The following is a 25,477-nucleotide window of genomic DNA, read 5'->3' on the forward strand; positions in this document are numbered from 1 at the left end:
GCCGCTGAGCCGGCAGCAGCTCTGAAACCGGTGACCACGAGTGACTGACTGACAATGGCTGGCTGCTAATCGTTGATCGAATAATGAAGCTGAAACAGCTGATAAAAGGTTTCAATCTTGAGAAAAATGATTGATCGTTTTTCAGTTTACTGGCACCGCTATTTGTGTGACAAACGGCTGCAAAGCCCCCAGTTAATCTCGGCACACCTCCAAGCCCGCTGTGGCAGCTTCGGCTCGCACAGCCAGATAATCAGCAAGAGCTAATAACACCACCGCGCGGAGGCTGCGAGGGCAAAACACTGGTGTTTTATCAAGCCCGATCTCCGAATCAATTTGCACAATGGATTTTTTGGGCGACGGGCAGGGGAGAGGAGAGACCGGGGAAAGAAAGGAAGCAGCACAACAAGAACAGAGATGGATAAGCCGGGCACAGAGAGCACGGTCCTGACACAGAGGCACGGGATCGTCAGGAGAGCAGAAGGGCTTTCGATTGGCTCGGGAGAGCTCACAGATTTTCTCAATGGCAGAATCTGATCTGTTGCATCAAAGTGTCCCATCAAGATTGTTTGTCATTGGACAGTGCGGAGCTGCTGTGCACAGCCAGCCTGCCTCCTGTCCCCGTCGCATGGAGTATGTATGGTTCTTCTTTAGGTCGATTTTCTTTCCTTTTTTTTTTTCCCCCAATGGGAGGGGGTAGGTAGTGTGGCTTTAAGTGAATTAAAAGTTGTACTTCTGAACGACGCTCAAAATAGCACAGTCGTGGGGGCGCCTGGGTGGCTCAGTGGGTTAAGTGTCCGACTTCAGCTCAGGTCACGATCTCACGGTTGGTGAGCTCGAGCCCCGCGTCAGGCTCTCTGCTGTCGGCACAGAGCCTGCTTCGGGTCCTCTGTCCCTCTCTCTCTGCCCCTCCTCTGCTTGCACTCTCTCTCTCTCTCTCTCAAAAAAAAAATTCAAAAAAGTAAGTTATTAGAAAATAACACAGTTGTTTCTATGGCATCATATGCCGCGTCTCATCCTAACTTTGATAAAAGTGAAATCAATTCAACACACTCCCGAGAAATTCATGTTAACACAGAAGCCAACACAACTTAGCGTGTTGAGCCCTCTAGTCCTGCTTAATGTCTGTACCATCAGGTTGGACAAAAGTCAGGATTAAGTAAGATCATGCATTGAGTGCAATTAGTGTACGCAGTGAACGTAGATAATAAATATTAAATATAATGATGATAATGACTTATTTTTCAACTTCCAAAACAGAAAGAAGCGAGCCTCCATTTATAACATTCTCATGTCAATCAGCACATTCAAGATATACAAGCACCAGAACTGAAAGACAATATTATCTCCATCCGCTACTGAACAGCAGTGAAAAAGTTGGAGAAGAATCCTAAATGTAACTAGCTTTCAGGAGTGCATCAAAAGCATATGTGTGGAAAAGATGCTAAATGTAAGAGATTCAAGCAAAGATAAGCCTTCTCTAAGATTACCTGAAATGAGACAATGAAACCACACAGTTATGAAAAAGGACACAAAAGTGAAGCGGGTTGTGTAATTTCAGATTTGAAATGTGAGCTCTAATTCCGACCCAGAGCTCCATAGGAATTGGGAGCCAGGGGCCAGGGGCCAGGCCCGCACCAGAGCAGTCCTGGGAGGGCAGCTTTCCAGAGCTAAACAAGCACTCAAGACCTCTGTGCTTCTGAGAATGTTCTGGGTTTTCACACGGGTGAAATCCCACGTGCTCTTTCCCAAATTAGAAGTGAGGACACTTCTAATCCAACAGGCCTTCCCATACGGCTGTTGGATAAACAATTAAAACACTTCTCCTGGGGCACCTGGCTGGCTCACGGGGTGGAGCCTGCGACCCTTGATCTCGGGGTTGTGAGTTCAAGCCCCATGTTGGGTGTAGAGATTACTTAAAAATGTTAGAAAAAAATCTTCAAAAAACAAAAAACACTGTACTCTTTGGCTTCAACATTTCCCAAAATGTGTTCCAGAACAGAGTAATGGTCCTGAGGATTGAACTAGAGTTTCAGATGACTATGGCCACACGTGTTTGGTACCACAGTTTAAACAAGTTAAATGAGGCTTTTGTTTTTCTTCTTTTAAATGGAGGGCTTCCAAGAGACTTCGACTTGCTGGGGTCTCTACAACTCCCAACAGGGAGACAGACTAGGCCACGCTCTCCAAAACTTTTCCTTCAGTGCATCTTGTTGGATTCATATTCTAGAACACACACTTTTGGGGAACACTGGTTTATATCACATAGAGCCAATCCATAGAGAATAAATACTCTGGGAAACCAGGGGCGCCTGGGTGGCTCAGTCGGTTGAGCGTCCGACTTCGGCTCAGGTCATGATTTCACAGTTCCTGAGTTCGAGCCCCGCATCGGGCTCTGTGCTGACAGCTCGGAGCCTGAAGACTGCTTCCGATTCTGGGTCTTCCTCTCTCTCTCTCTCGGCTCCTCCCCTCTCACACTCTGTCTCTCAAAAAAGAAATACTTTGGAAAACCAATTAGTACCTCCATGTGGGCCCAGGGAGGTCCCCTCCCTCCTCTTCCCGGTGAACTGCCATATGCCTGGAGCACAGCACACGCGTGCATGGTGCCGGGCTTTCGGGGGACACAGCAAGTATCTGATGTGTGTCCTGTCTTCTCAGGCTTTCAAAACAGTTGGAAGAGCAAGATTAGCCCATGTGAAATGTTTCCAACAAACACGTCAGGGACAGAAGACAAGACTGCCCCGGGCAGAAAGGAATTGTCAACTGAACGGTGTAGAAAAATGAGGAAAAAAATCAGCGAGTTCCCCTGTGCTCACCCCGAAAGGGCCAGCCTGTTTGGCTCTATGACTGTGAACTGTGGGCCTTTTAGGGCTCCTGCCGACAGTGCTGAGGGAAACAACTCCACTGGAGTCTCTGAGAGGTGGAGTCGGTGTTAAAGCCTTTCGCAGGCCATACCAACGAAGACCTAAGCCTGAACATTAAGTCTTTTCTTTCCCCCCACCTTTGATGTACTTTGGCCACTATCCTATTCGGGAAGTTCCAATGTTAATGGCAGTCATGAGGGCGCGGTTTCCAGTTCGCCTGTGTGGTGGGACAGGCTCCCTGGAGGAGGCGGGGGACGGTGCACGGTCTGCACCGGAGATCCACCACGAGAGGCCGAGAGGAGGCTGAGGAACGTACCAGTTCCACGTGGACGTGGTTTTGTCCACCCCAAAGGGCGACGGGGTGGCTACTCTCTGCTGGTGCCTGCCACGGGCGGGGAGAAGGTTCGCAGGCAGGTGTCCTGGGTGTGGGGAAGAATCAGCTTAACAATTCTGGTCAATGCTATTTAGCGGATAAGCTGTCGTTACCATCCGTGATATCTGAAATGTGCCATTTAACAAGTGGGTCTCCTTTTGGGGATGAGCACTGGGTGTTGTATGGAAACCAACTGGACAATAAATTTCATATTAAAAAAAAAAGTGGTCTCTTAAGTCAGAAGATAACAAACAGGCGAGCAGAGTCTCGCTGGTTCCCGGAGGAGGAGAGAGGAATCTGGACGCTGGTGGTCCCGGCTGTTTTGTTTCCACGGACAGTGAGTGTCTAAGCATTTTTTTTTTTTTTAGAAGTTTGATGCCATGGAGAATCTTCACATTTTTTTCCCCCTGACTCACAATTCATATAGCAGACAATCACAAGTAAAAGGAACATTTTCCACAGTCAGAGCAACGAGGGGAAATAAAACCCTTCGGCGAGATAATTCAGCAAAAGAGAAATTTCTTCTTCTTCATTAGAATAAGGAATGGCGGAGTGAAATGCCTTAATTACCCATGAAGCAAGAGAACCTTATGTGATTGCCTTCATTTTAAGTGCACTGGAATGGAGAATGCCCACTATTAAGTGCTCGTGTCTTTCTCCAACTGTTGGAAAACGCCCAGTGCCATTGACCAAACTCTGAGAATAATTCTACGCAGCATTAAATTATTAAAAAACTTTTTTTGTAGTTCGTCTTCTTTATTTGAAGCCGTGAAAGCCATATGCACGAAAATGACCATTTTTTCTTGAGTATCCCTTTGTATCTGGTGGGTCTCTGGACCACCTTTAAAAATGGTACGTTTCCTGATTCCGTAGTGCTACTTGGGAAGGATAAATCCCATAATACTGGATGACGATTGTATGTGGGGGAACAAGCTAAGAGATACTGAAATACTTTTATATTGACTCTTCTTTTAAAGAATGGGAGAGAGAAATGGAGAACTGCTCTTTAAAAGACAGTGAAATATTCCCACAGCTTTTCACCACTAAATAACTGCAACACGGAAATCAAGGTAAAAGTCAGCTTGTTTTCAGCAATATAGAACATAAAATGCATATAGGTCCCTACATTAACTGGGGACAAATGCTGTGTTTAATGAAGCCACTGTAACTATAGTGAGAACATGATTCTTTTGCCAGGAACATAACAACCCCAGAGGGCCACCTGTTCCCAGCCTCTCCTCTTGGGTCTCTGCTCCAAGATGTCCTCAGCGAGCCTTCTTGGCCCCTTTGCCCATCATAGAAAATAACCTTGCCTGCCCCTGGAGGTCCTCAGTCCTCCCGCTCTGCTATGTCTCTTTCCACTGCATCGATCACTATCACGTGTTTATTTACTATCTGCGGCAAATTTTCCGTAACGGTAACAGCAGTATTCGGGGTTCACAGGCTCTTCTAGAACCCTGCCACACTCCAAGCAAGGGACAGAGTCTCTTTCTCTACCCGGAACCAAGGTGGGACTTTGTTGATAGGTTACAGGAGAACTGACACCCTGTGTCCCCTGATGCTTAGGCACAGAAGGAAACATGGATGGCCTCCTCCTGGCTACGCAGCTCTCCTACAACGCTTGCCCACTGTGTCGGGAGGAAGTCCTGGCCACGTGGAGAGGTCACGTGCAGGTGTGCTGGCCAACAGCCCCGGCTGAAGTCCTAACAGGCAGCACCAACAAGTAATGGACAAATATTCCAGAGGTTTCCAGCCTCTGGCAAGACAGATAACGATATTTGAGCTTTTATAGGTTCAATATTTGATTGAAACCAGTAAAATAAGTAGGATAAAAATAAAAACATAACGAACAGAGGATGTGTATGACGAGCCACGTGGGGCGGTTTAATCATCAGACACTATGAGAATGTCTTCGGGGGCCGGCTGGGTCCTGGCATGCGACTGTGTGTCTGTGTGGGTGTCTGACCCTTGGTGATACTTGTCCTACACACAGCCTACTCGGCCTTTCCCTAAACACTGGCTCTGAACCCTGGCGGCACGCGTGAGTCACCCGGGGCGCGGGATCTCTCAGGCCGGTTCCCCAGCCCCACCTCTAGAGCAGACATCTAGAACTTGTCCAGGGAGCCGGCCACTCCGGCCGCCTGTGGGCCAGAGGAATCTCACGGCTCCCCTGCCCGCGGCAGCCACTGTGGGTTGACCTGACCCTCCCACCCCTCCAGGCCCTTCCCGTGGGGACACTGTCACGTGTGTCTCTGATCTCCCGGACTCCAGACCCCCATCCTCGTGGCCTCCTCCCCGCTGCACCCCGGAGGCTGGCACAGCCTCAACTCTCCTGGTTCTGTTTCCGTGTCTCTCACATCTCCTCCCGTGGCCCAGACAGTCTTGCACAGCTCATGCCCTCACGGTCACACAGGGCTCTCCTTGTCACCACCACCACCGGCCCAGGACGCACCCTCGGGCCTCTGCCCTGCAAGTTGCGCTCCTTTAGCTCAGTGTGTCCTCTCCAATGGCCCACAGGTCCCTCGATGCGTCATGGTGTAGCTGCGGACCTGATGTCACCATCAGCATTTCTGTCTCCAACCCACCGCACCTGCTGAGATGCGGTTTCAGGGATCTGGATTTAATCCAGGCCCCCGTGACTTTACAAAGTCCCGGAAGGGCCACGCGCCTGTGGGCTGCAGGGTCCCGATGGGACGATCTCTGGTTCTCGGAAGCAGCACAGAACAGCGTCCTCTCGGTAGCGAACGGGTAGTAAGCGTTCGCTATGAATGTGAAGATTCTTACAATCCAAGGACAGAACGGAGGGTGCTGGAATAACCCGGTGTACAGACCTGCTATTGTCTCCATCTCGCAGTCACTCTTACTAATAATGACAATAATCCCACAGTTTTCTTTGAAAGATAGAGGAGAGGAGGCCTCGGGGGACGCAAACTCTGAAGGACAGAAGGATAAAAAACCCTACGACTGCAGAGAGGAACACGCAAACACGGAGCTCACGGCAACCCGACACATGGCTCAGGAAAACCCACGCTGAACTTTGTAACGACCTATAGGCAGAGACGCACAGGACCCAGGAGGTCGCCACCATCCAGCCCAAAGTCATCTTGAAAACGAAGTGACTGGCACCAGGCAGAAAGCACACAGAAATCACGCGCTGGGGAGTCTTCTGAGGAGGACGGGGCAGGTGATCACAGGGACACCCTACCCAGCACGGAGGTGTCGGCCACAGCGAGATCGATGGGCAAACACAGGCGGATAGCCGTGAAGTCACTAATTCGGAAGAGAAGCGTAAAAGCTCGTCTTGGCCAAAGTGGAATCTGCAGAGGTGAGGAATAATAATTTCTTGTGTTTAAGGCTCTAGGTAGAGAAGGGAAAAAGCTGGCCTCTGCAAATGAGATCTCACGGTGAAGCAATGCCTGCATACACACTAAGGGACAGGTGCGACAGGAGCGTGGACATAGGAGTGTGCTCTCTGGGGACGATGCCATGTGGCTCCAGGAGTCCGGACTGGTCGGGAGGAGGCTGTGGTCTCAGGGAGATGCGGAGTATCTCCCGCAGGGTGTGACCGAGCTGTGAGGCAGGCGTGGGGTCAATCAACACTCACGTACCAATGAAAGGAGCTTTTAACTAAAAATATTTAGGGCTTTTTAAAAAAAGGAAAATAGGGGCGCATCTGGATGGATCAGCTGATTAAGCGTCTGACTTTGGCTCAGGTCACGATCTCATGGTTCGTGGGTTCCGCGTCAGGCTCTGTGCTGTCAGTGCAGAGCCCGCTTCGGATCCTCTGTCCCCCCCCCCCCACCCCCGCCTCTCTGCCCCTCCCCCACTCGTGCTCTGTCTCTCTCAAAAATAAACCAACATCAAAAAAAATCTTAAAGTAAAATAGAAAACATTTTAAAACACGTCAAAGTCATATATATCTTTGTAATTAAGAGAAACAAAAGCTGATGCACTCAATTGTGGGAGAGCCTTCAAATCCACGTTACAGATGAGGAAAAAAAGGAAAGTAGACAGCAAAATGTAAGAAGAGATGGAATCCGGCTACTCTTTGAAAAGTTAAATGTGCTCTTACATGTCTGCTGCAAGAAAACTGAAAAGAGGGACTGATATTTTATGCCGATGTTTAGTGCAATGCTATACGACAGGCGAATGTGGAAACGGTTCAAGTGTCCCTCAACAGTTGAACAGGTAAGCAAGATGTAGTCTGTCCACACAGCGGAACATTCCTCAGCCTTAAAAAGGAGTCAAGCCCTGCCACCTCCTAGAGCCTGGTTGAGCCTTGGAAACACGCTGGGTAAAAGCAGCCAGTCACGAAGGACCGACACCTGTTGGCAGAACACATCTACCTCGGCCAGATCCGCAGAGCCAGGAAGTAGGTAGACATTCCCTGGGTCCGGGGGACGGGGCTTGGCTATGCAGGTTTTTGGGGTCATGATAAAGTTCTGGAAATCACCAGTGGTGATGGCTGGACGACACTGTGAATGTAACCGATGTTAGGGAGTTGTAACCTCAAATGTGACAAACTTCCTGTTATATATTTTCTCACAATAAAAAGTATATACAACGGGGTATTATTCGGCAATCAAAATGAATGAGATCTTGCCATTTGCAACTACGTGGATGGAACTGGAGGGTATTATGCTATGCAAAATTAGTCAGAAAAAGACAAATACCATATGACTTCACTCATATGAAGACTTTAAGAGACAAGACAAATGAACATAATAAGGGAAGGGAAACAAAAATAATATAAAAACAGGGAGAGGGACAAAACAGAAGAGACTCATAAATATGGAGAACGAACTGAGGGTTACGGGAGGGGTTGTGGGAAGGGGGATGGGCTAAACGGGTAAGGGGCACTAAGGAATCTACTCCTGAAATCATCGTTGCACTATATGCTAATTTGGATTTAAATTAAAAAAAAAAAAAAAACCAATGTTCAAAACATAGCAAAACATAAGGAAAGAGAGTAAGAAAGCAAGGGAGAAAAAGAAGTAGATTAAGGTGTGGATGGGAACAGAGAGAAAACAGCAAGAAAATCCCGGATGGAGGAAGATGGAAAAAGAAAGAAACAGGAGAGGAGACGCCAGAATGAGGGACAATGGAGACAAGAGCTAGAAGGGAAGAACGGAGGCACGGGAAAGGCGACAGACGTGACCACCGGTTGGTCACCCGCGACGCAGCCCTGCTGGGACGGACACCCTCCTGGCCCTGGTCCTTCCCCAACATCTCCGCTGAGGCTCCAGCTTTCCCTGCCGGGCCCTAGGTCCCACCCCCATGCAGCCCCAGCCTCCCGGGAGCCCCAAGTTTCCCCTGACACAGGCTTCCTCTCCCATCCTTTCCATGGAGACCACCTGCAAACGGCCCCGCAGCGGTGAGTGCCTCTACGCAGACCTTGAGCGCTTACGGAACATTCCATCACACTCACATAAGGTACTTGTCGACGGTGTGGAGGGGGGAATTTGAAACACTCTGGGGTTTGGAAACAAAGTTAGGCCAGGAACTAGATTTGGCCTATACATTAATGGCTCTCAAATCTGGTCTTAGAATTCTTCAAGCAAAGGAACTTGGGACAGAGTCCTCCGTGGGTCAACTAAGCTGAGAAGTTGTGATCAGAAATTGAAGGTAATGAGTTATTGGGGCATCTGGGTGGCTCAGTTGGTTAAGTGTCTGACTCTTGAATTTGGCTCAGGCCACGATCTCATGGTTCGTGGGTTCAAGCCCTGTGTCAGGCTCTGCGCTGATAGAGAGGTGGTGCCTGCTTGGGATTCTCTCTCTCCATCTCTCTCTGCCCCTCCCCCACTTGTGCTCTCAAAATAAATAAAAGAAGCTTGAAAACAAAGGGGATGAGGGAATGAGTTATTGACACCAGCAACATATTCATCTTCAAGTGTTCCAAAGGCAAGAAGACCAATGGCCCCCTTCACTGCCATTTTGGAACCATGTGTGGGTTGGAGGTGCTCTTTTCGAGGAGATGGCGGCCGAGCGCTGGCTTTGTTTCCTTTCCATGAGTACTCATGGTGGGGGTGTTCCCCCCCCCCCATTTTGCTGCTCAAAGCAAAATGGCCAAACCATGGCTATGTCCGTTTCCCCCCGGATGGCAGAACTGGGGGGAAATTTGCCAATATCTGTCTTTAGCATGCCCCGAGAGCCAGTGACAATATGGGTTACATTCGTTGTTACGAGTTGTTCAAGAAGACGGCCCCAAACGGTCAGGCCCACCCCAGTGGTGGCTCCTGACAATCCAGGCACATGGTCAAGGTTACTACAGGCAGGTGAATCCCTCCCTCCTTCTTGTCTCCTAGCTTCAAGAGACTGATCTCCCAACAGCGAGAAGAATCAACATCTGGGGGTGGGGGAGGAGGATTCAAGAAAGTAGATGATTCTAAATTGCTTACATCAATTGATTGGCCTGTTCAGGGTAAATTACATGTTAATTACAAGACATAGTCTGCATTCACTGGTGAAACTGTATACATTTATTGACTCTTTCTCTTTAAATATAAGTACTAGATTCACCTGTTCAGGTAAACTTACGAGGCCGAAAAGAGATCATACTGTATGCCAGCTAAAATTATGTCCTTTAAAACTTGCATTATTTGCTAATTGTGGATTTGATATTTTCCAGTTGTAAAAATACATTTTGTCAACCTGTTGAAACACAGCCATGGGTAAAATGACAATAGTCTTTAATGGCTTGAATATGAAATGATTAAATTAAGGAATATCCTTCTGACAGCCTATTACAAGATCTTTTATTTAATATGAATTTACTCCTTAGGAGAAGTCCTAGAGAGCCACGGATGTGGAGGATGTGAACCCAGAGGATCCCATGGGGGGTTGAGAGGCTACAGACCGGGTTTAATCACCCACACATTGCAAGGAAGCAATCACCGGCTACAATTATTGCTGCTAAAAGATGGTCAACTTTGATTTTGTTCATGATTTTGTCTTTTAAAGAATCATCACTAAAATCTACACTGATAGAAAATACTTTATTTTCATGATATTGAGAAAGGAAAAAGCCCCCTGTGTGTGTGTGCGCACGCACTTGTGTGCTCAGAAAACATGAAGTTAGGGATTCTGTTAAGTTCTCCTACGGCTGTTTAGTAACCTTGCCTACAGTGAATCATGGCTTCTGCAGAGAGCCACTGAAGAGGAAAATTATTCCCACCTGCAGAAAGCAAGAAAGCTCTAAATGAAAACCAAGTAAAAGAACAAAGCTACCTATTTACTCAATTAAGAAGAGTCAAGTCAGGTTACTGAGGTACCCAGTGGTGAACCGGTATGGTTCCCATCTCCGGTGTCAGTCACCTCAAGGACTGGGGGCCACTGAACACCGAGCCTTTGGTGGATTCAAGATAGATTTCTGGAAGCATCCCACACCGACCCCCTGGCTTTTCCACGTCCGATTTCTCAGTCTTGCACACATGTTAAAAAGAACTTTGAAGTTTCCCTATCCGATGATTCTGAGCCTATCTATCCGCCAAGAACCTGAATTGAGAGTGTAACACGAGGAAGCAAAAATCCCGGTTTATTTTATAACCATTTTCTCTTATGCATATTACCATTCGCTTAATTGCGTTGGCGTCACAATGGACAACATTCGGTGATCAGTCTGGTAGGAGAAATCCCATCTTTTCACATATCACTTGGCTTCGAGATCAGTAACGGGAGGGAAACGACAGCATGAACTATGTGCTAACAGCCCTCCTGGGCACCAGGCAGTGAGCACGCCGGGCCCAGCCGCGTCGATGCGCGCCCCACATTACTTGCGACCGGCCGGTCAACTGTAGGCTGCGCCTGCTACCTTATTTCCCTGCCCGTGAAAATATCTCTGGGTAATTAGTGCTTTCCGGCCAAGATGGAGACCCATCCCCTCGAAGCCCGGAGCCTCACCTGGACCAGCCTGGGAGCCCGGACACGCTGGCCGTGTCATCGAACCTGTCTTCCATGCTCAACATGTGTGCCTGGAGGCAGACGACACAGAATATCTTAAATATTATCAAACGTTGTATCATTAAACAGAAATTAGACGGAAACAAGGGAAGCCCAGAGATTGACGGGGAGTTCAGATGCTCTAAATGGCTAATACGTCCATTTTTCACCTGAAGCCCTCTCCAAATGCAGTTTTGCTATTAAGCAAAACCCAAAGAAAGGTAATCAATTCCAACTAAAAAGCACTTATCCTGGGATGATGGTGTGCAAGGCACTTCAAACCCCTGGCTGCCTGCCAAAACCCAGACAACACCATCAATGTTTCTGACTATCCGGGAGCACAGGGGCCATGCATAATTGACTAGAAGATGGGCTAAAACTGTGCCCAATCAGTGTGTGATCAAAAACGCGTGGAATATTCAGCACCACTTGATTACATGGAGGCTTGTCCTTTTCTCTCTCCTCATGAAATCTCTTCAAGGTCCAGAGTACTGTAATAAGATCATTACTGTCAACCGCTACGAATCGTAGGCAATGAGTCTTGGGATAGGAAGTCATACTTCACAAGCTCCCCTGGTCTCTCTCTCTCTCTCTCTTTTTTTTTTTTTTTTTGTATTTTACTGCACGCAGAGGCAGCAAGGCGACGAGGTGGCAGATAATGATCACATCACTGTGTGGCAACTAGAAAGGCACTTTTAAAGGAAAAGCAGAGAGAAATCAGCTTAAGAGAAACTAAAACATTTTCCCTTTGCTTTTCCCCCCCTTAAAAAAAAATTAAATAGAATTAAGCTGTGTGCAGTTTGTCACTTTTCATGAACTCTGGTATAATGACATTGAATTTAACCATTTGTGAGATTTTCATATTGCAGCAAAGCCCATTACCCCACAGACAAATGGCCAATTTTCTCCATGTCCCGAGTACAAAAGGAGCCCTTGATAAGTTGTGTGTGTGTGTGTGTGTGTGTGTGTGTGTGTGTGCGTGTGCGTGTGCGTGTGTGTGAACGGCCATGCCTGCCGAAGGGCTCGCGGTGCCTACTTCTTTCATTGGTGAGGACACCCCGAGCTCAGAGCCTGGCGCCCACGGCGCAGCTGACACGCGAAGGGGGTGGAGTTGAAAGCAGGAGGTAACGCATTAGCACAGATTACGAAACAAACAGAGCTGGCCTCAAACCACACCAGCTCTGGAGCCTCCCTGGCACATTCCGGTAACGCAGGAGCGCGCGGTCAGACCCGGGGAGCCCGCGAGGCAGACATTTGATTAATACATAAATTGGCAACGCGGGGTTCGAGCAGACGGTGGGGGGGGGGGGCTTCATCCACGAGCTTCCATCCTCCCTCTTCAAACCGCCTCACTGCCCCGTCCCCCCTCCAAAAAGGGGGCCGTCCTCAGGACGAACGTAAAAACGCAGGTTCATGGCATCGCAGTTACACGTCCCTACCGAAGCTCCAAAAAGTTTCCCCTCGTCACCGCCGGGAGACAGCCTGTCCTCTAATCCTGCAAAGTAGCTGAAGCAGTGACAGCCAAATTGCACGTGAATGCACCAGAGCGTGCAGGCACGCACACACGAGAGAGAAGAAACAAGTGTGCCGAGAAGCTTGTGCCACAGCAGGGGTGCTGGGGACAGATGGACAGCACAGGCCCCCAGCACACGTCCTAGAGGCCCGAGGCCGACCCCGGATTCCTGTCACCTTCAGATCCTGGGCAATTACTTCACTGAACCTTTTCCTTCACCCGCGAAAATGGAGGCACCCGTCCCGCCGGCCAACACCACCGGGGCGTTTGAAGGCCGCGATGACGTAACACGTGTTGAAGAGCAGACGGTGAATCAACGCTGGGTTCCTTCCTTCAGGATTAACGACGTGTCCTGACAAGGGTCCGAGGCCCCGGGGACGGCAGACCCGTTTCCAACCTGACTCACCGAGTCCATGAAACACCTTCTTTAAATGGCACGACGGGGCACAGTCAACCCACAGTCAGTCACAAGGAACAGAAGGTTACAAGGCTGTACAGGCTGAATGTCTGTGCCCTTCCAAAATTCTTCTGAAGGCTATGCTTCTGGAGACGGAGGCTTGGGGAGGTGACGAGGGTTAATGTCGAGAGTGCGGGGCCCTCGGGAATGCAGGGAGTGGCCTCCTACAAAGAGGAAGCCCGAGCCACAAGGAAGAAAGGCCACGAAGACACGGCGAGAAGCCGGGAATCAGGTCCTCCCCAGGAACTAGAGGGGCCTCATTCCACTCCTGGATTGCAGCCTCCAGCATTGAGAGAAATGATTCCTACCCCCCAAGCCACCAGCCTGTGTTATCTTGTCCTGGCGGCCCCCGTGGACTAAGATACAAGGTGTATGCGCATTTTATTTATACTTCCCGTTTACTAAGTTGCCTTTAAAAAAATTTATTTTAAGTGCTTATTTATTTTTGAGAGAGAGAGAGAGAGAGAGAGAGAAAGAGACAGAGTGTGAGCAGGGGAGGGGCAGAGAGGGAGACACAGGGTCTGAAGCAGCTCCAGGCTCTGAGCGGTCAGCACAGAGCCCGACGCGGGGCTCAAACTCACAAACCAGGAGATCACGATCCAAGCTGAGGCCGGAGGCTTGAACGACTGAACCACCCAGGCACCCCCCAACTTGTCTTTACGTAGACTAAGTTTTAGGTTTAATCGCCACCTTTATTCTGTTTTGTTTTACATCCTCGGGAACGAAGTCCTCTGGACACATGGGTTCCATCGTTGCCAGCTCCGGGAGGGAAGACGCCGTGAACTGCGCTCCAACCTCCGACACAGAAACCCCACAGGCGCCACCACGTCCCCAAGTCCCCTGGGTGTAAGCATCTAACGCGGAACGCACCGACGTCTGCGGCCCCCACGAGGCCGAGACACGGGAGTTGCACACACGTCATCACCTCTTTCTTCTGAACATCAGTTTCAGTTGGCAGCCCGTGCTCTTTGTGGCAAGATACACGCGGCAAAGCGAAAGCGTAGAGTGCCCGGATAATCGAGAAGGATCACCGGGCTGAGCAGTGCTGACTCTGCCCAGCTCAGGAAGCACAGTGCATCACACCGTGGTCTCAGTTCTGTCGCAGACCTAAGCGACAATCGAAGGCCCTGACAGCTCTAACGTCCTGAGAACATTAAGCAAAGGACTTCGAGGGGTTATCCTGACACCCACCGAAGGGTCACGTGACCCGGCGTCCCAAATCTCCGCAGCATTCCAACCCCAGGGCGCCCAGAAGGAAACACGCGGTCTCCCGATCGACTGATGGATGCTGGAGGCCGTGGGCGGCTCCCGCCGACTGAACCCCACTGCACGCCAGCACCCCTAAGTTTGGGGAAAAGAAGAGGCACTGAGGTCGGTCACGCGCCTGTATTTTAGGACAGGGACCTTGAAAGGAGTTCGTGCTTCTCACAGGGGAGCCCGTGCTCGTGGGTGGCAGGAGACGGGGGAGGTCCAGCTGTCCTGTCCCACGAGGAGTCTCCTTGCGACGTCTGGACCCCCAAAGTGCCTCATAACAAGATTTATCACGTATCCGCTATTCGTATTCCCCCTCCTTTTCTGGGGCAGCAGATGGTTCTCTACGCGGCGGGAGGCGGATGAACGGCTCACCTCTGCCGCCGAGCCTCCCTTGGGGGCCCCAAGGCGCCGGGTGCCTTGGGCCCCTGGATGGGCTGCTCGGGGGCCACGGCTGGTTTCCGGACGTGCACACGCCACCTGCACCTGACAGTGGGCATCCTGAAGGCAGGGGCCACCCCACTCACTTTTACTTCAGCACCAGGCATAGCTCTGGCCGTGCAGCAGGGGATCAATGCACTTCCAGGCACTGAATCTAACTCTTTGGTTTGTGTGTGCTTGAAAAAAAAAAACATGATCAAAAATGCTTCTCTTGTTGTCAGCGCATCATGATGGGGATCCTCTGTTCTGGCTCTTCCTGCTGTGGTCGACTCATCTTTGTTTATTTCCGACCCGCCGGCTTCCACAAAGGATCCGTGTGTGCCTCCGGCTCGTGTGTGTTGGGAGGTCTGTGCCCTGCAGGATGGCTTTTGAGTCCACTGTGCCCCATCTGTAATGTCAATGTCTAGAGTGAGCCCACAGCTACTCCGTTCCAGAAAGTCTGTTCTCGTGGGAGCCGGGGTTACGACCTGAGAACTCTCTTTGGTAAAACAATCCGGTTTGTGGGGAGTAACAAGTCCCTCCGAGTATGTGGCGTCTCCTCTAACTTCCGGCTCGAGGGCGACGAAACACAGCCACCCTGGCTCCCCTGTCTGAGTTACTGTATTTTAGGAGTGTCTTCCCGGAAGAAGTTTGAATGCTTGGCTTTTCCACGTTCAGTCTGATCAGCTGCTCAACTCAACGACTCGGAGGCACTAAACCAGTTTAAGTAATGAGAAAGTTCCATCAGGAAGTCCTTACCATTACAGAAGATCGCTGGCGTTTATGGGGGCTTCTCGTGCCTTCTCCTTTTACGCAAGGTGGCGGCCACACTTAAAAGAAGGAGCGGACATGAGGGGGGCTGCGGGAATGTTCCTGAAGGTTAACAGGCGCAAACCCAAGGTGACGTGTGACAGTAATGCCTGCGTGGCTTTCATAAACCTCCCCTCCCTCCCCCTCCAGTGACCTCGAGACAACACGAAATTAAATGAGAAGACCCTGTGGACAGGAAGCAAGGCGTGAACCACTTCCTCGGCCCTGACCCCATGCCGGCCGTGTGTGCCATCGCAGGTGACAAGGAGTGGCTGGCTGTGGCCAAGGAGAGAGGAAGAGTGAGGACGTCATGGGGACGAGACACTTCTGTGACAAAAGAAACAGACTGCCCCCCCGTCACGAGGTGCCAGGCGCCCCCAATGGCCCCGCGATGCCCCAAACTGTGGGACAGTCAACGCAGCCCGCTGGTCACAGGCTAAGCGAGCTTTCACACACCTGGGTACTGCTTTCTGGTAATTCTAAGTATCCAGGAAGAAGCCTGGACAAGGCTCGTGCACAGTTCTCTATCTTCTCTCCAAAGTGCCTTCCAAAACCTCAGCTACTGAAGAAAAACAATTTTTTTCCTGAGGTAAAAGGTAACTGGTCAGGTACGGCCACACCCGTCCTCTTAGGAGTAGCTCAGTGAAGGCCAAAGTCCGTTTTGCGCCAAATCCGATCATCACCGGTGGGGCTTTAAGTTGTTGTGAACAGAGGATATTTGATGAAAAGGTGATGCTTTCTGCAGCACTTTATTAGATGAAGGAATCACGGGTACCCAATCTGCAGAAGGTAAAACTAAGCTCTACAGCACATTACCTTTTCCTAACTTTGCTATTTTGTACCGCTTTGGAACTACCCAGGCCTCTTTTTTTCTTTTTAATTAAAAAAAAGTTTTTATTTCTTTATTTTGAGAGAGAGGCAGAGCAGGGGAGGGGCAGAGAGAGGCAGAGAGAGAGTCCCAAGCAGGCTCCACGCTATTATCAGCTGTCAGTGCAGAGCCTGATGCAGGGATTGAAGTCACAAACCACTGGATCATGGCCTGAGCCAAAATCAAGAGTCGGTCGCTTAATCGACTGAGCCACCCGGGCGCCCCTACCCAGGCTTCTTTAAAGATGGGTTTAAAAGGTAGCCGGTCTCTTGTGTAATGTTATCTTCAAGTTAAGGCTCTAAAGGACTGGAGGGAGAGAGAGGGGGGAGGGAGGAACTGAGTTTCACTTCTCGTGGGTCTCATGGAGCCCAACACACAGTGCTTCCTTGCTGCTGGCTGCTTGGTATTTGATGAAGAATAAAATGACTCACCATGTCAGGTTCTTCTGTGAGAGAGGGAAGGAAAACTCGGTCTGGCCCGACCTTTGCAACTTAGAGTTAATGAGGTTTGTACACAGGCTCGGGCCTTGCTTCCGATTGCTCAGCGAATGCAGCTGTGACGGCTTTTCTTTCTTTTTTTTTTTTTTAATTATCCTAAACGGAGAGAGGCCGTTGTGACTTTTCCTCCACAAGATAATATTTCAGTATCCATCCAGGATCAACCACACGATGGTTCTATAAAGACCCAGAATGAACAACCAAGGGATAAAATAAATTCTCTTCTGAGACTTTCAGAACAGAGCGCGGCGAACCCAAGGGGGAAAGACACCCGTCAGGATTTCTGCATACCCTCCTGTATACTAAGATTGGGCAAATCCAGACTGGCTCTGAGTTTTTAAAGGAAGGTCTTTGCTACGCAACTTCTGGATGTCACGATCCATATGAAAGGATCTTTACGTGGAATCTAAGAAATGTCGAGGAAGCGACTCTGTCTGCCCCACTCCTAGATTCAAAAGCCGCTCCACATACCTCAAAGACCTGCTTTTTGCCTGGTGGAAAGAGTTTGAGGCAGAGAATCAAGAGACAGTTCTGTCACCTACCAGCAACCTGACCCTGGACAAGAAAGCCACTTAACCTCTCTCTCCTTCCACCTTTTCGCTGGAGAAACAGGGAAATTAGCACTTGACGCAAACTTGCATGCATGTTGCAAAACTAACGAGAACCACCATAGCTGGCACCAGAGAACGAGACCGCGGGGGCCACGGTTTCGTTTCAGTGATGGTGAGTCCCCACTGGACCCCGGGTACGAAGTGGCCAAGGCAGGATCGCCATTCAAAGACGGTGCCAAAAGACGGCAAGTCGTTAACGGTCTGCGTGGTGCCCGCTGCCCAGGGGTTTCTGGGCACGTGCCCTCCAGCTTGGTTCTGTCGAGCCCGGGGCGTCCTTCTAGAGCCCGGAATCCACTACAGCCAGTGCGGTGCCCACTGCGGGGGACGGTGCCCCCACCTCTCAGGGCAGCCCTGACTCTCACAAAGTTTCCCTTTTAATATCTGAACCAAAATCCAGCTTCTGGAAGCTTCCGCCTGGCGGCCCCAAAGAAATCTACTCCTGGGCCAGCCAGGGTCCCTTCCATTATGTGAACATAGTTCGTGTCTGTCCTGCCACTGTCCTTTGTTGCAGCTCTTCTCCCACTCACTTCAAAGGTTCCCTCCGTGACATGGGCTGTCCCCACGCCCGGGCTCCCTGCCCACATCTGAATTGACCTTCATCGCTCTATAACCATCGTAGCGTACGGAGCCCGGATCGGAACGTACAACGTTTTCCGAAATGTAATTAATTCTGAGCAAATCAAATCCAATTTAAAATCAAGATCACCAATACTTTAATATCCAATGTTCCCAACGGTCTATTAAATAGGAGTACGGGTCGAGATGGGATACGTGAATTTTTTTTAAAAAAACGTGGTAACCACCTGCCCCTCTTTTTTGGTGGTTAGAGGATGTTGGCTTCTAAGAGGCTCCCTCTTCTCACAGTTAATCTCAGTGAGAAGGTGTCCTATGCCCGCCCAAAGTTAGCAGCCTCAGCTATCAGCACTGGGAGCAACCAGGCATCCATCACCCTCCTGGAGTACTCTGCTTTATGTGACATATGGTGTCACTGTCACAAAGAGCACACTGCCCTAGCTTGTACCTCACATTTCCTCCACGCCACAAGGAGGGGGCTCGATCGCTTTTAATTTTTGACTCTTTAAATGACACGAATAGTTCTACATGAGCCCAGTGACTGGCTTGATCATCCAAACACCTGCTCTAGGGCTCATCATATACATCATGCATATACATACACAATCGAGTTGCGATTTGGAACTCCAAATATACATAAAGATAAGGAATTGTTTTATGTTTATACTTCTGAAGATCAGAGCATCTGCTCCTTTAACTTACTAGATTTCACCCCATTCATTTTAAGTTATAAATATATGTAAATGACTGTTTGACAGGTTACAGCACGTTTTTTAAAAAATTTATTTTTGACAGAGAGAGAGAGAGAGAGAGAGAGAGAGAGAGACAGAAGGAGCAGAGGAGGGGCAGAGAGAGGGAGACAAAGAATCCGAGGCAGGCTCCAGGCTCTGAGCCGGTCAGCACAGAGCCCGACACAGGGCTCGAACCCACGAGCTGTGAGATCATGACCTGAGCCAAAGTCAGACGCTCAACCGACTGAGCCACCCAGGCGCCCTGGGTACAGCATCGTCTGCCACTGAGTGTGGAGTTTAATCGTTGTTCTTCAGCATAAGAGAACTAGGATAACTAACCACGAATGCTGATGCTGCAAAAACCTGGCTAGAAGGGAGGTCCTTATTTCTATCAGGTAGACCGAGAGCCCCCGTGTGGACAGAGGGTTTCTGGCTTCTTCGGCAAGATGAGTACTGACGATATACACTTTTAGCTCATACTTTGGGAACACACACGCCACCGAGTCGAGAAACATCTGGCACCACAATATTTGTGCTTGGCTGGGAGTCTACGAAGGCTGTGTGGTACGCTCCTTCCTGCACCCGGCTGGGAAATGATACCGAAGTGCGTTTAGGAAGCTCCGACCGCCCCGTTGGCCGGGCTTCGGTCAGGCCCTTGGGAGACGGTGCTGGGCAGCACACGCCCCTGCGCAAGAGGCTGCTGGTCTCCTACGTTCCTGCAAGAGTCAGAGGCACCGACTTCCCCAGGGATTCCTAAGAGGCACGTAAGAGGCATGAGTCCCTGGCTTCCGTTGCCTCGTCTCTGCCTTTTCTGTCTCTGCCTCGAACCTGGACCTATGTGACTGGTGCTCTTTGGTTTCCAGTTGGGTTTAGTCAAAGCGGGGAGGAAGGGGATCGGAGAAATCAGGGAGAGGAATGAGGTTAGGGTGATCCTCTCGGGTCCCTCCCCACAGGCTGCATACGTCCCTCTCCTGAGGGTCGTTGTTCCCGACCGGAGGCGTTTTCCAGACAGCTCTCCCTCTGGGCCCTGATAACTGCCCCCCCCCCCCACTGACCCCTGGGGTTCCACACCACCCCTATAGAGATATAATTAAAATTAAACACTACCCTCTAAAAAGCAAACAAATACAGCTAGCTTTAACTTCAAAAACAGATGGTTCAGTTAGACGGTTTATACCACTTAAAGGAGCTACTAGTTTGTTAAGACTGTTAAAAAAATACTGTGTATCATTGAATCTAAAACGACCTCACTTGCAGGTTGCATTATGACTTCAGAGATGTTACAACGTGGGGAAAAAAGCGTACCTTAGAAATAACGCAATATAGCGTGTCTCACAAAAATGACTCATTTACTGTTTTGTGCGTAACCTCTCCTAGGGAAAAATGATACGTTTTCTTTTTATAGAGAACCTGTTGCCTTATTTTCTACTGAAAAGATGTCACGGCCATTGGCGTTACAGGTACAATAATCTCTTAACTAGGAAGTCAGGGGCACAGTTTCCCTTCTGATCGTTGGTGTTCAATTTGTGAACACACGTCAACCATTACTCATCATCTATCCTCTCGACACCGTTGTGACTTCTAATTTGGGTGTTCCTGTGGTGCCTGGAAGTCTGTCTTTCTGTCTGTGTCATCACCTCAGCAGTAACGCCTTTTGATGAAAGGGTCCGTGGTTGTTTTTGGATCGAGGATCTGTCTCAGCCTTATTACACGCTATTGCTCAGAGCGCAGGGTACAACCCCGGTAACGCGCGAAATGGGCTGGAAGCTTCTTAGGTGTCCGACAAGCTCGTGGACACTTCTCAAACTTCCTTCGATTCCCCACTGGCTGACTGGGACACTGGTTCGAAGCAGGAGTCCAATCAAACATGGAACTACTAATTCACTTTACGGCTGTATCTTATTCGCATGGCTTTCACTCTGTCAGGTGGGTAGGTGGGATACTCGGAAAGTGGGACGTGTGGATAATGGACATTATACGTCGAGCTGATAATCAGTGTCCGCCAAGTGTCGCTCCTGGAAAAAAGCCATCAGTCTGAAACACGACACACCCAATAAGGTGTTTACCTGTGACCCGGACAGGAAGCCTTTCCCTAAAGCAAATCTTACTCTGCCCTTGGGTATGTGTGGCACACGTCACCCACCCTCACGAGAGGCCAGGCTTCTTCCTGGTTTTGCTCTAAGCCTCCTGTTAGGGTGGGGCGTGTCCACACGACCCTGGCTATGGCCGGGTGGGGGGGAGGGGGGCCTTTGCCAAAGGGCTGTTTGAAAGAGTCTCAGCAAGGCTCAGCATATGGGGCCGATTCTTTTCCAGTGGGAAGGTCAGTAACGTCTGGGTGGGTGCTGTGATCCACAATCGTTATTTTTCACCACTGCTGATAGAACAGAATCATCCTCATTTGTCATAACAGGAAAAAGTCGGTTTTTATCGGCTGAACTTGTTAGCAGGGAGCCTAAACGGGCAGGCAAAATGGTAAGAAATGTAAAGGGCTTTCAGGCTCTTCCCCACTTGGCCGCCATGAGAGCAAGCTACTGGCCACTCTGAACGTCTGACTCCTCATTATGCAAGAAACCACACCGCCACTCAGCTCCCAGAATCGCGTAAACATCAAACTCTGCGCGTGCACCATAAACTCTGTTCCTTCCTTACTAGTGGATGCATTGTGGGCTTATAGGCTCATCGCTGGCTATTAGGAGGGAATAAGCCACTTTCTCGAATGCTGCAAACTGTACCTCCGAACCAACAGGCAGAGGATTCAGAAAAAGCCCGGCGGAAATGGGGAAAGAACAAGAGTAGAAGTTAAAAAAGTATTTCTGGTGTGTGTGTGGAATCCTTGTTGAAAACAGACCCCTTCACTATGGACGGCGCCACAAGTAACAATTCGTGGTCAACAAGAATGCTATGAAATTTTAATTTTCCTTTGAAGTATTTCTTCAGCTTGTTTTTTTTTTTACAACTGCATTCATTTCGCCTCTCATAATGGGAGGTATGTGCGTGTGTGTATCGCCACTTTGTATCCCTGGAATAACAACATGTAAATCCGTCTGAAGGAGCCACTTCAGAAAGGTCACATCTGGCCATCACTGAGAACGAAAACGAAGGACTTGACGTAAGTGAAAGGAGAATCGAGCCAAACCGTGATAAACCGTGACAGCTGGAATATTAATAGAGGCCACAAAACAAAAAGAGTGGATAGACACTCACAGGAGGAGCGTGTATTCATAACAGGTTGCCAAAAGCCGGAAACTGAGGCAGCTGTCTCGTAAGGATTGAGACCGGCCAGTATCAGAAAAGACTCCTAGAGTAGGAGAGGCCACAACCTTTACTGGAATAAAACAACATGGCACACCTCCCAGTTGGAGTGGACGTGCTCGCCCCAGGGTGCGGAGGGAGGGCAAGACGGAGAACCTGGCCAGGCGTGTGACAGGGAGACCAGAGTTGCCTCACACCAGAGGCCTGCCAGGAGGTAAGACAACTGATTTGGCTGAAAAATCTCGAGAGTCAGTCAGCGACGAGAAGCTTCCAAGGGCCCCGCTAGTGCCCTGAGAGCACACGCGGTGACCTGCGCTGCTCGGCATCTGTGGTTCTACGGGTATGCGACTTCGCCCATTTGGAAAAGAAAACTTAATTTTCCGAAATGCAGACTCTCACCCTGAAGTCCCCGGGAAGCCTTACCTTCAGCAGTGCTGGAGAGACCATCGGCTTTGAAGTTGCTGGTACTTTTCTTCCTTCGGTGCTTCTTTCTGTTGGCGTGAGGGGAGGGGGGCGGGTCGAGCTTGGGGCTGGTGGTGCTGGAGATACTTGGGCTGGAGCACACGGAGTCGCCCAGCCCCGTGTCTGCCATCAGACCGGAAAAGGCAAAAGAACGCAAAAGTTAACACTCGAAAAAAGGCAGGCTTTGCAAAAATGTGAAAGCGATGTTCCTCCAATATCATATCAGGCCCCACAGGTACTACGCTAATGTGAGATCACTGGGCTGGAGGCCCAGAGCGTCCAGTATTCAAACGTCACGGGGCCACCTGCTCTCATGTACCGCCTGCCATTCAAAAAAAAGGCCTTTATTTCTGGATCATCTGTAGGCTGTGGAGAACTTAAAGTTCTCTACTTTGCCCGACTGGTGATCTGGAAAAACAAAGTGGGGAGTTCATGCGTTTCATTAGTTTATTTTTCTCTTCCCATAATTACACCGATACGTTAAAAGTAATTTAGAGATGTACAAGAATGCACAGAAGGCGTCCTCGTGGGTGGGTCTGGTTCTGCGCGTGCACACAGGACGGAGGGATTCCCGATTCTCGTAACTTCCACCCTCAACATTAACGCGACTGCGGCACCCGTTTAGTATTATCGAGAAATGGCACGCCACCTCACTCTCCCACCACGGCGGGCCCGCCGATTCTTGATCCACTGAAGCTATTTATACAATTTTAAAACCAGTGCCCAGATGCGATAATTCACTATAGGGGAAACTCAATTTCTTATGTCCATTTTCCTCTTTATCAGAGAGAACAGCAGAGTAGTTCTCTTTGTTCAGGGAATGAACATGTAATTCAACCAGAAGGAGAAAGTGCTTTGAAAAAGTGATGTAGAAACACCAACCAAACACCCGCAAAGCCTGAAGGATTCATGATTCAGCGTCTCGGTAGCTCAAAAGACAGAAAGTTCGCTGCAAAGCACTTAATTTGTTCAACTAGTACGTTTTGCGCACCGACTGTGGGCCATGTTTGTAGAAGCTTGGGATCCGTCACTGAGAAAGACAGAAAAAGAGTCCCTCCCCAGATACATTACAAGGTGGTAAAGTATCATGAAAAGGACCAGGGCTGTACGGAGGCTGGGCCACCCCAAAGTTCCCGCAGCATAACCTGGGAACATCTGATGGCACGAGACCCCGGAGACTGGTCAACAGGGTCCACTGAGACACTGGTAACCATTTTAAGGAGTCTCCGGAAGAGTGACAACTGGGTGTCTCAGGGATCTGCCCTCCCCCCAAACTGACTTCCCTCTACTTGCCCTCCCAGGCCAGACATCTGGTAAACCTCACTGGGTAAACTTTGCCCAAGGAGTAGCAAGCAGGCCTGAGTCCCCTCTTGGCTGCTTCTGTCCCTGTTTTGGGTGAGGGACACAGGCTTGAGAAGGCTGGGGCTAGAAGAGGAGTCTCTATTCACAAAGTCACCATTTCTTTTTGGTATGGCCTTTCGAGCTCGCCCCTGCTCTCCATGTAAGCCACAGTTGCCCTCGGTCCCGTCCTTGCCCCCCTGGCCTGGACGGAGCAGCTGATGTGTCTCTTTTCTTCGGGCGTTCTGCCTTCTTTTCCCAGACTTTTTTCTACAATAGTCATCTTCTAAAAGCAGCAATTCTACATATTTTAAAAATACTAGAGCCCACTGGATAGCAGATGAAAACTGTAAATATCCCAGAAAAAAAGGCTATTCTAATTAACACGTTGCACACAATTTCAGAGAGGTCGGGGTCCGCCTGGTGCTGCTAAGGGGTGTTGGGACAAGAGCGTTAGCTGGTCCGAAAGCCTCTAGGAGGCTCTAAGCCTCCCAAAACTGGTCCAACCCTTTTCCACACTCACACCTTATCATGATTTAATTTCTGTCCATCTCACCTATTTTCCGCCCAGATTTCAAAAGTCTTCATTCACTCTCCGACCATTAAGGGTTAAGAGTCTACCCTGTGTCAGGCACGGGAGCACAGTTGTCGCCATGACCGTCCCCACAATAGGAGCACAGTTGTCACAATGACCGTCCCCACAATAGGAGCACAGTTGTCACAGTGGCCGTCCCCACTACCCATCCTGGAGGTGGATGAGGAAAACAGGCAATGACGACTGCCCTTTTCCTATTTCACTCTGGCCCTTGGGCACCCACTCAACTCAGCGCACCATTTCCATTCCCAACTGTGCGTCCCAACCCACATGTCGCCCCCACTGCTGTGACGCTCTCTCCCAAACTACCATTTCTCATCCCTGAACCACTGACCCCGAAGACGGGCTTTCTGCACGTGGACGGCTGTCAGTTACCTGCATCTAAGTGGCACGCCCGTTCCCTAGGGCAGTTAGACGCCCGTTGCCCCCATGTGATACTGAGCGTGGAGCGGCTGCCCCAGGTCCCTCCCATTCTCTTTTTCTTTTCAAGTTTATTTATTTGTTTATTTGAGAGAGAGAGAGTGAGAGAGAGAGAGCGAGCGTGTTGGGGAAGGGCAGAGAGAGAGAGAATCCCAAGCAGGCTCTGCACCGGCAGCACGGAACCTGACATGGGGCTCGAACTCACAAACACTCACGATCACAGCCGAGGGCTGGACTCTCAACCGACCTGAGCCACCCAGGCAACCCCCCCCGCCCCAGTTCTTTTTTAAGGCATGCACCAACACTTCTGGATCAGATGCTCAGAATACACATGCGAGTTGTGCATGGTCACAGAACAGCTTCCATACGTGTGTGGTGGATCTATTTCTGGGCTCTCTAGGCTCTTCCAACATTCTGCCCTTCTGTCTCTATGGCAGCAGCGTGTGATCTGGAATGCGACGGCTGGGCCATCCTGGTTCCTCACAGGGTAGGGCAGGGCCCTGCACA

The 25,477-nt window shown here is 49.8% G+C and overlaps 1 protein-coding gene across 7 annotated transcripts in view; it reads right to left on the reverse strand.

Moving 5' to 3' along the window:
- AGAP1 (ArfGAP with GTPase domain, ankyrin repeat and PH domain 1) overlaps positions 1–25,477 on the reverse strand; it is a 552,490-nt gene that overhangs the window by 112,465 nt on the left and 414,548 nt on the right. For 6 of the 7 annotated variants that reach the window (XM_049614621.1, XM_049614620.1, XM_049614625.1 and 3 more), the window contains one exon: positions 22,579–22,740. The exons of the other annotated variant lie outside the window; for it this stretch is intronic. In XM_049614621.1, the coding sequence (XP_049470578.1) occupies positions 22,579–22,740 (162 nt within the window). The remainder of the gene's footprint in view (positions 1–22,578; positions 22,741–25,477) is intronic. 7 annotated transcript variants of the gene reach the window in all.

The sequence above is a fragment of the Panthera uncia genome (genome assembly GCF_023721935.1).
Source record: "Panthera uncia isolate 11264 chromosome C1 unlocalized genomic scaffold, Puncia_PCG_1.0 HiC_scaffold_3, whole genome shotgun sequence".
In the NCBI taxonomy this organism is placed as follows: domain Eukaryota; kingdom Metazoa; phylum Chordata; class Mammalia; order Carnivora; family Felidae; genus Panthera; species Panthera uncia.